The 11494-nt window shown below is 36.8% G+C and overlaps 1 protein-coding gene across 1 annotated transcript; it reads left to right on the forward strand.

Moving 5' to 3' along the window:
- Positions 1-656: 656 nt before the first annotated feature.
- On the forward strand, positions 657-9718 carry LOC103775834 (nucleolar protein 10-like; the record flags this gene model as incomplete). The annotated part of the gene is made up of 4 exons (XM_008943304.1): positions 657-830; positions 1214-1461; positions 5896-5998; positions 9465-9718. Coding segments are annotated over 4 exons (645 nt in total), but the record flags the coding sequence as incomplete, so codon positions are not given.
- Between the last annotated feature and the right edge of the window lie 1776 nt (positions 9719-11494).

Raw genomic sequence — 11494 nt, forward strand, 5'->3', positions numbered from 1 at the left:
AAAATAAAATAGATTTTTAAATTGTGACAACATATTCATGTTAAGCTGAAATTTTAGCTGGAATTGTTCCTAATTCAACAGTAGCTTAATTTACATTGAGTTCATTTTACTTCCACGTGAATCAAAGTGCCTTTTCCATTGTGTATGTGAGGGCAGTGAAGAAAGTGTTAAAAGATGTATAGAAACAGTTACTCTTATATATTTGCAGTAAAAGAGTAGCTTTGTGCAAGACATGTTTACCCTGATAATTTGTTGTACATGTTGTAGAACCATCCCCGTCAGGCAGAGTATTTGCCTTGGAGGTACTGCTGATTAGCCAATAGATATCAACATGTCTCCAGACTAGCTGGCTGAATGCATGAGAAACATTAATTCAAAAATTTCAGTAATTGTGTATTTAAGGTGTCTATAGTGTACACTAAAAAAACCCCAAACTGTCTTGTTTACAGGTAGCTTGGAATGATATTTATTTGATCTTTGTGGGACTAATAAAATATAATAAGCATAAATCTTCATTTTTATATGACCTGGAAGGATAAAGCAACTGGCATTTCACGTGCTGGTTTTGAGTTTTGTTTAATTAAAATGGTGTTACTTCCTTTACCAGTGTCTGTTTCAGAATTTTATAATTTACTCATGCTTTGCTTCTTTTCCAGAATCTTCCTAGCCTTCTCAAAGATGATCGTTTTAAGGTCATGTTTGAGAATCCAGATTTCCAGGTGGATGAGCAGAGTGAAGAATTTAGGCTACTTAACCCACTTGTTTCTAAAATAAGTGAGAAAAGAAAAAGGAAACTGAAGATGTTAGAGGAACTGGAAGCACAAGAACAGGTAAAATATTTTTCTATTTGGAAATTTGCATTTCCATTTTTTCTTTGCTTCAAGCGTTCAGATTCTTCATCCTGCAAATAAGGAAAGATGGAGGCAATGCAAGAACGGCTGATCAGCTACAGAAATTAAGTGTAATTTATAACGTTGTTCTCTTTTTTTAGGTGTGAACAATATTGTGTGTACGTGACTGTAGGTTTGAAAAATATAAAACATGTCAGTGGAAACGATTTTATATCTTCTACTTCATGTGCTGTTCACTGCATTTGTTCAAATTTTGTTTTTCAGGTGTATCTATGTAAAGGTTGTCACGTACTCTAATTGCAGGAAAGGTTTGAAAGAAAATCAGTTGATGGTTTCTTATTTTATGCTATTTTTGCCTGCAGGAAGAGGAGGAAGAACCAGAAGGAAAAGCAAGTGATGCAGAAAGTTCTGAGAGTTCAGATGATGAAAAAGGCTGGGTTGAAGAGGTCAGGAAACAGCGCAAGCTTCTACGCCAAGAGGAAAAAGTAAAGCGGCAGGAAAAGTTCAAGGAGGATCAGCAAACATTACTGAAACCTCAATTTTTTGAGATTAAAGAAGGAGAGGAATTCGTAAGCTTCAAAGACTCCGCCAAAAAACAAAAATTAATGAAGTAAGGCTAACATTCCTATTTTAATAGCTGGGGGTGTACTATACTCAAGCATTTCTTTACCATGCAGGCCAGTGGCATTTTGCCTTGGAAGCACGTACTGGTAAAGCTGCTTCTGGCGATTCAGGGTTGCAGCTTAAAGCAACATAGTAGTTGAAAGCTTTGTTTTGAAGTTAAAGAGATAAAATGTTTAAAGTATAACAGAGGGACAACACAAATGAAATGAGTAAGAGATGAATATTCAGAGACAGACTTGGGGATCCATTATTCGGTGTTGGTGAACTGCTCGTCTCACAAAAAACAATGATGTCTGTGGGACTGGTTATATTTCTCCACCAGTGTCAGTATGAAGTTGATAGTCTGGATGTTTTTCATCTGATCCTCTAAAACGATGTAGAACACTGCATGACTAATCAACTATGCTGTCAGGTCTTAATATTTCTGGTTTTCTTTTTGCAATACAAAAAAAAAAAAAACAGAGCCAGTTTTTTTCTTGAGTGTTTTTGGGTTTTAAATTTGGATTTCCTTAAATTGGTGATCAACTGAAGTAATCGAGTATCATATAAAGAGCACATCAAACTAAAGGGCTTGGCTTTGAGGTGCTTAATGCCTGCAAATCTCATTGATACTCTGTTCTCAGAGGTGAACTGAGCCCTTCAGAAGATGAGATTTAATAGCCTTTTATTAGCACAGACACTAATATTAAAACCTTGAAAGACAATAGCTTCAAAATTCTTGCACCACACTGGATGCAGAGCAGAATTTTGACTAATGTTGGAAACAAGTTGCTGGGCTAGATGGATCTCGTAATAACCATTATATTTTTACTTAGAATGAAATGATACATTCAGAGAAGAGGAAGTGAATAACAGATATAATTGGGCTGTTTCTTTGTGTCACGAATGACTGACCCTACAAGCTAGTTGTTTCATCCATTTCAAAGTTGTTGGAAATTTTCTGGAGATATGTGAAGAAAGACTTGATAAAAGTTCACCCTTCTCTTAGATGTGCAAGTTTTTGACTGGAATTAACATATAAAATGGCTTTTAAGTATTACTGAGACAGTGTTTCTGCAGTAGTCCAGTAGTCTATGATTTCCATGTGATACCTGTAAGACCTCTTTAAATAGAAGAGTAGTTTTTATAAATAATTAGAGCAGTTATGCAAAACTGATTCCCATATTTTCCTTAACTGTTTTTTATCAGCAAGTGTTTTCACAGAGGGGTTTTTCTTCTTTATATTGAATATACCCTCTCAATCTGGACTCTTTTTTCAAGTTCACCATCATCTTTCTTCCTATTTTTTTCTTGCAGAAGATGAAACGGCTTTTTACTTTTGTCAGTTTTACTACTTTCTCAGGTGAAAATCCACTCTGGACTCCCTGACAGTATTATAGGTTGAGGATGTTTTTTACACTGTTCTTAGATATATAGTTATGTTAGCAAGTGACTTGAGAGGAGCCTGAGACACTAGTCCAATGCCACCGTGTTCTCATTGCCACTGAAATACTTCCCTAAAAGGCAGTATGGCTGCAGCCTACCCACATATTCTTCTTTTACACAAATTTGGCTGTCGTCCTCTAAAGGAAATTCCCAAGGACACTCAGTTTGAAACATTAAGATTTCATTTTGCTCAAAACATAGAAGGATTAAATGTGAACAAGTGTACTGAAAGTAAATAAGCCAAGCCAGTAAAATATGACATAGGACAAAGTAAATTCTTTCATCTGGTGTATAGAGGGAGAAAAATCATTGCTTCAGCTCAGGAAACACGAAAGCAAATACCATAGACCTGTCTGGTGGTTGGAGGACTATCAGTGGTGACATAACGTGGACAGACTTCTAGAAGACTGCTTTCAGGGGAAAAGGGGATTTGTTTTAAAGTTGGCTGCTAATTCTCTGCAGATATTTTGCAGGGTGTGATGCATAGTTAGGGTGGTTTAGGTTAGGTACCCTCTGTGCGGTAGGCACACAGATGGAATGGAAAGTAAATGTTAAAAAAAGGAGAGAAGATTATGGGTAGAATAGGATGACAAAAAAATGGATGTGACAGCGTTACATGCTTTATCTTTTTCTGAGTTGCTGTCATTGAATCGTCTTTCCATGATTATTTTTTGTCAGAGCATTTAGGGCTGTACTCACTGATCCCATTTGTGTTCATCCAAGCGTTGTTCTTAGGAAGTAGTCTGATATGCCTAAAATTCTTAGAAATAATTTAAAAATCAACAGCTGGTATCTATTTCTTACAACGTGTAGCTGATACCATTCTGTGATCATAAGACTTAGTCTTGTGTTATGAGCTACCTTGTTTGGTTAAGGAACATTTTTACATATTAGGGTTTTAGAAGAAAATGCTTAAATATGTTTTCTGCTGGCCTTATTCAGTGATAAGTAGTCAGCATAAAAATAATTCAAGTCATGTACTGAAAATTGGAAAGACTGTAGTGACATGTACAATCTGGTGAGGCTGGCATGTTTGTCTTTGATTTGATTTATCCAAGTTATGGAATGATGGTCTGTGACCAATATAATTAAGTACCTTAATACCTTCACTACGCATTTAATGGCTAAGTGTTCTTTTTTTCTCTAATCATATAATGTTCTACCTGAGGAAACAGTTTATGACTTACATAAAACTGGGTGTTTCTTTTGACATGTTCCTGACTCAGCACGGCTCCAAGCCCAGCTTCTAAAGCAGTGGTGCGTACTATAAATTTCTTCATAGGCCAACAGTCTACACATTTCTTTACGCAGAAAAACTGCTAAATTTATTCATAGTTGTAAAAAACACCTTCTCAAATCCATCTATCTTTTATTTTCCACTTTTGCAGTCTTATGCTTACACATGAAAACCTGCAAAACTTTTGCTTTGCTTACTTACTGCATAAGTTCATTACATAGTTACTTAAAAGGAGAGCGTTTTTAGCAGTGTGCTAAGAGCTCTTTTTTGATTTCCTTGATGGTGAAAGGCTTGTTACTGACTTGACATTATTTTCATTTCACAGTATTTTGACATTAGAGCATGTCAAAATTAAAAACTAGAGTAGTCATACTTCATAAAGTATGATAGACAATATGTTATGTCTTCAGAGGTTGCCAAGAAAGCCAACAAAAACATAGTTGACATTCCTAGGTGTTGATAAAGTAAAACAGCAAGAAAAGTCCTGAAAAAGTGTGTTCTTTATAATGAGGTAAAAAGAAGTGCCTGGGCAATTTTTTTGTTTGTTTGTTTTTACCACAGTGGAAGTTGCTTTTAATAACACTGTTAATGTATCTCTTAAATTAATTTGTTGAGGATTATTTAAAAAAAAAGTTTTTGTTGTTAACCACAACTGTTGTGTGTTTATCAGTGTGTCCAATTCAGTATCAGTTGAGGTCTACTCATTTTCAGATACATAGAGCCATACCTGCAATTGTTCAGTTCAATTGCAACCCCCACAGCATTTTACTAACATCTCCTCATTTTAATTTTTCTCCTGACTGAAGCGGTATCTAGGCAGTCATGCTAAATAATTGCTGGGTGGTAGCCATATTTCTCCAGTTCACTTTCAAAGGGGAGAAAAATGGGACTTCACTTGAATGTGGAAATCCCACCACAAAGTCAGTGACTGATCTTCTGCCATAGTTAGCTCTGAGGCTTAGCTTGTCTTCCCGATTCACACAGATGGAACAAGTTTTTACATGTACTCAATGAAAAATATACTACAGAAAGAAAATACAATCAAAGTACCTAGTCATGAGAAATAAAGTAATTCATGACAGTAATTTTTCATTGTTAATCTGAAAAGCCTTTGTTACATAAAATGGCTCATTAACCAAAATTCAGCAGACTTCAGAGACTTCATGCGTGCGCCACAATCCATGGGCCCTTCATCCATACTAAATGCCATTGACTTTGGTGGCTGCTAATAGTCTGTATTTTTATGATGACTTATTTTCCACTTTAGAACTTGTACAAAAGGGTCTGTTAGCACTCTTCAGAGAAATCAAATAGGGCACTAATAGCTGCATCTGAAATTGCAGAGAGTAATTTTGTTTACAGTTAGATATTTTCTAAGCATGCCATGTCATATTGTCAGGTGACAGTACCTACTTGTGGGACTCGCATTATAGAGGACAGACAAGCCATGTTTGGAGTCATGGATGCCTTTATGGAGGCTGGCTGAAGGCAGCACCACTCCTGCTTGCCTGCCTCACTGTTGTGCTGGAGGCTGTATGGGAACAAGGTGTATTTGTGCTCCTCATCTGTTGCAGTTTTTGGGGACTTTAGTATGGTTCCTTCAAATGATTTGAACGTGTCTTTTCTGTTTACTGAATGTGTATTTTTTAGAGTTACGGCATTTCAGAGAAATGGAGTTTAGTTTTGACTGCATTATCAGCCTTTATTATAGTTAAAAAAATGGCAAGAATTTGGGCTAATGTTAATTATTCTCTGCAGGAAAACTCTTGAAGATCGTTTAAAGCTTGAAGAAAAACTTGGCACACTCAACGTGTCTGATACCACAGTAGGCAGCAAACAGGCAACATTCAGATTAAAGAAGGTGAGATGTGTATTATCTTAAAAAAATTATATATATATATAAGTAACTTTAGTTTTTGCATGAAAGAACAAGAACTTTAAAACCGTCAAACAAATGTCCCTCTTCATTTCTTTATAAGCTGCCAACTCTTCTGCTTCTTGCCAAGAGAATGAAAGCCTCCGGTAGTACACTGTATGTTTATACCCCTTATAACTCAGGCAGCACTCATAAAATCTTATGTTCTGGTGGAAAATACTGGCTTCCATCCTTTTCATAGTTTATTTGCAGACATACCGTCAGAAGCTTGTGACCTTACCTGACTTCTGTGCTAGGACTCATCAGACCTTGCTCTGCAGGTCCAAATGCAGTCAGAGTGCTGTAGGTGACAGGCTTCCTCTTGGTTGATAGTGTTCCAGTGACACAACCAGAGCTCCTGACCACCTTTGTCATTGAACTGGTGTAGCACAGATCACGAGAATGAGCTCTGGTCCTCTCTACTTCCCAAATTCATTTTTAAGTTTGTGGTTGACTGCTACCTATCTAGCTTTCTCTAAGGGTTTTGATTTCCCATCCTAGGAATTTTATAGATCACAGACAGGCGATGGCTTTATAGTGTGGACAGAGTTAAATGCATGTGTGCATCTGCTACTGCTGTAAAACACTTAGGGATTTTTTGCTAGAAAAGTGCTTTAGAACTGAGGAAAGGGCACCTTATAAATAAAGCTGAAGACCCGTATTATTTGCTACTTGAGCTGGCAAAATATAGTTCTGTTAAAACTAGTTTTCCTCGGGGAAACCTCTTTGCCATAATACTTTTATCCTTACCCGTGGTCAAACAGTATTCTCACCAGAAAATCTTCTGTCACAAGCCATTCTTGTAGTTACTTGATTGTCACATCAGTTATGCCTGCAAAATTTTTTTTAAATCTTTTTACCTGATTGCCTCTTTGCGTATGTCCTTTTTCATCTGATTTTGATTCTGGTATTGCTGAAATTTAAAATGTGATGACTGTGGAATAAGTGGGATTCCCCTGCAGTGCTGTGTAGGGTAACCGTTCTGGGGACTTTATGAACTGGTGTAACTGATAGCTTAGTGTCTTGTTGCCAGTTAAATGGGCTTTGCAGGGCTTCAAAACCACATTTTTTTTTTTGATAATAGCTTTAAATTAGAAAACACACAAGCCACAGGGTTTCTTGCAATTGGTGGCTACCAATGCACTGTCACCTTTTGCTAACAGTTTTATGAAGCTTTGGGTGTAAGGTGGAAGAACACAGATATGGCACTGGTTCGGAATGCCATTTTTACTTGAGTCCATCAGATATGCTATAGCTTTGAGGGTTTTTTTTAATTGTTGCTGATAAAATATGGATTTTTTTTTTCTTATAATTGATGTTGCTTTATTGAAATACATATATTGTGCTTATTTGCATTTTAAAAGCTTTTAAAAGTCTAAGAGAAAAATAATGCATCTACAGCAGGGATCTTTTCTCCTGACAACAGAATAGCAAAATAAGTCCACAGATATTCTCTCAAATAAACAGACCCTGTACATATATTCTGAAGTCCCAGGGAATGGAGCAAGGATTGCTAGGAAGAAGTCATGCTATGCAGTATGCTGTGTCTTGACACTCCTTTTCAGGGGATGCAGAGATGAGGTTGGCAAGCTAGAAGGGATTTTAGTGTTCAGTTTCTGCTTTGTGATGGCATTTCCTTGAAGTGCAAGTGCATTTAGGAGTGAGTAAGAAGATTTAGTGGGAGAGAGAGTTGTGTTGCTATAGGATTGGTATCACTCCACCTTCTAAGTCAGTGGAATTGGGACTGAACTTGGCTGCTGCAGCTGTGTATGTCAGCGCCCTCCCAAGTGCCCAGCAACCACTGACAGGTCCAGCAATTAAATTGTTTCTCTTCAATATTTCACAGTTTAGTTTTCGGGGATTTTAGTATGATGTGGCATCCAGTTTTTCATTGTCAATATGCTTTATGGTAGCAAAGAGAGATAAAAAGTAGCAGGGTTTCTAAAATACCCTTTAGAGTATAGAGGAGGATTTAAAAAAAATTAAATAAATTCAGTTTCAGTATGTTAGCAGTAGCAGTCAACATTATCTTAAGCAAGATTTCTTGAGACTGTTTCAGATGATGTCTAGAGACAGAAGGAAACTGCTAATATTTTCACATAGTGAGTTTCTTGTTTCCTTGCTTGTGGTGGAAACAGGAGTCAATAAATTTCAACAATATCTAAAGACCATTAGATTTTATTGCCATGATACTAGTACGGGCTTATTGCTACACTTGGTAAGTTGGTTCATATCTCACCTCAGCCAAAATTTTGTCTCTGCATACAAATCTCTAGCTCGAGTTTAAATGATACTTTAATGGGAGATTCAGGAAAAGATGAGGTGATGCATTAATGCTGCTGATTACAGAAGTAACTGCAGTGGAGATACAGATGCATATCCAGTAGTTGTCACACTGTTAGTGCATTTATCCTCCGCTGCCATTCTGATTGCTGGAGTATTTTACAGCATAGTTGCCTGAGCTTGGCTAGTTCAAGTCTGCTAGTGCCAGTGTGTGTTAATATTTTATCAGTGTGTATAAATGAAACCCTTTCCATGTGTTTTTAATGAAGAGAAAAAACATCAATCGAACGTGTGAATCTGAATCGAACGTGTGCCACAGGAGCAGAGATTTTAAATCCTTTTCATGTGGAAAGTCTTTCTAGAATTGCATGCAGCATATCAAACACTTTCAAGAACTTCTAAAAACACTTTTTAGAAAACCTGTGTATTTTAGCAAATTTTAACTAATTGTTCTGTCTCTTTAAAATTTATTTGTGCAAATATTAAATGTGGCAATACTAGTTAGCCAAAGTAGATACTAAATAGCCTCAAATGGTGGTTTATCTCTTAAGGGCATTAAAGCAACTTTTGAAGTGCTGTTCTACAGTCTATTGTTAGATGTTGGTTTTCATCTGAAAAATATGATTTTATAGTAGCCCAGTGATAGGCAGGATGAGGAACAACGGACACAAACTAGAACACAGGAAGTTCCACCAAAACATAAGGAAAAACCTCTACTGTGGGGGTGACAGAGCCCTGGATCAGGCTGCCCAGAGGGGTTGTGGGGTCTCCTTCTCTGGAGACTTTCAGAACCTGCCTGGACACGTTCTGTGCAGCCTGCTCTAGGTGAACCTACTTCGTTGAGGGGGTTGAGCTAGATGATCTCCAGAGGTCCCATCCAGCCCCTACCAATCTGTGTTTCACTGTTTTTCAGTATCTTTGTCTTAAATGTTTGCTCTGAATTACTTGGAATGGTAATGCCTCGGGATATCCAGAATCAACAGGTACGGTATAAGACAAGATGGGACCATTTACAGTAGCATTTCCAGATTTCCCTGATGGAATTCTGACCCGATATACAAATACTTGAACAAGGATGTGATATGTAAGTTTCCAAGAACCTGAGTCTATTTTTGTTTTAATATTCCAGTCAGAGCAGCAGAAGAAACAGCAGGAAGCTGAGAAACAGCATCGTCAAGAGAGGAGGACTCTTAGGCGTTCTGCTAGTCATCTCAGGAGCAAACGTGGAAGAGGGCGACTCTTTCGTTAATTTATGTTATTTTTTTTTTTTTAAGAAACTTAACTATTTTACATTTGAAAACGGACTTTTTCAAATTGGGACATGGTACCAGTGAATTTGTACTTTGATTCATTGCTGAACAAGAAAAACAGAACTTGCTAAACCTTTTTAATTACTGTATTTCTGCAGAAATCATCAGCAACTGGTTATTGTGTAACCCTGGATGTTTTCTATATAAGAATTTATGTATACAACAAGGCTGCCTGTCTCTTACTTAATTTAAGAGTTGTTTTTAACTTTCTGAAATCATTCTTTGTGACTGCTTATGGAGAAGATCAAGGGTAAGTTATTTTGTCTGAAAACTTATCTTTACAAGGGCACAGCAGATTTTTCTTTTGTTCTTCTTGAAGGATGGTACACAATTCTGTTTTCTTCAAAATCTGACTTTAGCTTTATATTCTTGAATTGCCTTACTAGCCAGAAGGAGATACAAATGGTCATTATGAAGGCAACTGAGAATGTCTGATTTAGGTTCCTCTAAGTCACTTTCTAAGGAAATAATCTCTTCCCACACCTTTGTAGAAGGGGAATCTTGGAACAAATTTCGTAAATACTGCCTTTACTCAGAATCCTCAGGACAAGTTTTAATATTGGGAAGCCAGCTGTGGTTCAGTATAGATCAAGTGATCTATGTTCACAGTAACAAGCACGTTAAGGCCATGCCAGTATCCTTCTGTTCTTCAGAAAGTTAGCTGAAGAAACCAGAACATACATTAAGGAAATTGATTATTTTTTGTCTTCTTTTTGATTCCCCAAAAAAAAAAAAATGCTTGTTGCTAACCAGGATACAGCATCTCATCTGGATTTTTATCATGCAAACCCATTATTTACATAAGTAGTTCACTACCTAAGCAAAGAAACTAATTTTTACTTTTGATCCTAAAGGAGCTTTGTTTGTTGGTTTTTAAAAGGCTTTATAAACTGCTTTTTTGCCGAATCAAAGAAACTGAACTTTGGATCCAACAAGAAACAGTCTCCCCATCACTGTAAATCTTTTTAGGAGACTTAGAAGTTCTTAACCTGTCTGGTTTATAAAACAAAACACTCAATAATCTGGTCAGGTGTGCTAGACAATACTTGCTGTCAAACTTTTGCACTTTTTTTTTTTAGTCAAAAACCTTATTTCCTCATAGCCTGGTGCTTTTTTATTTTCCTTGCTTGGATGATAGAATGCTCAGTCACATGGTGAAATTTATTTTCTTCTCTCTGATTTAATGGTACCTGCTTTGATTCCTTACTTCTCTTTTCAATTATATTGGCTCCTTTAATTTAAAAGTGGCTTTTACACCTGGTATTTTCATCTTTAAAACACTCTTTGTAATAATCATCTCTCTGTCCTTGCATTCATCTGCCAGATGAGTCTCAATACCTGTTCTTTACCTCTAGCTGTCAAAATTCTGTGTTGTCCATAAGCTCCTCATGCTTTCAGTTTAACACAGAGCTATCTAATATTCCTCTGTCAGTCTCACCCATCCTGTATATCAAGAATTACTGTTATTACTTCTCTTTAGCCACTGAGAAAATACAATGCAGTCATGGTTGCTGCAGGATATGTCTCTGGAGTCTTGTCTTTTGATAACATTCAAGCCTTTGAAATCCAAGTGGAATGACAAGTTAAAATTTGTATTAGTGCCACATCTTTCCCCTGGAATGTCATGTTATCTCTTAGAAAACATCTCCATGCAGTTCAGGTTTGTTCACTTCATAGATATGGCTATTCTGAACATGGAAAGGTTAATAATGGAAACATGCCACCATTATGGTTGGTACAGTGAGAACTGGGAATTAGGTGTACAGAACTGGCACTGTAAGAACAGGAATTCATAGGAGCTTGCTCCTTCTTGTGGTAGGCCTGAATCCCATTATATTTAAGAGCTAGA

This window comes from Merops nubicus, unplaced genomic scaffold (genome assembly GCF_000691845.1).
Source record: "Merops nubicus isolate BGI_N331 unplaced genomic scaffold, ASM69184v1 scaffold2067, whole genome shotgun sequence".
In the NCBI taxonomy this organism is placed as follows: domain Eukaryota; kingdom Metazoa; phylum Chordata; class Aves; order Coraciiformes; family Meropidae; genus Merops; species Merops nubicus.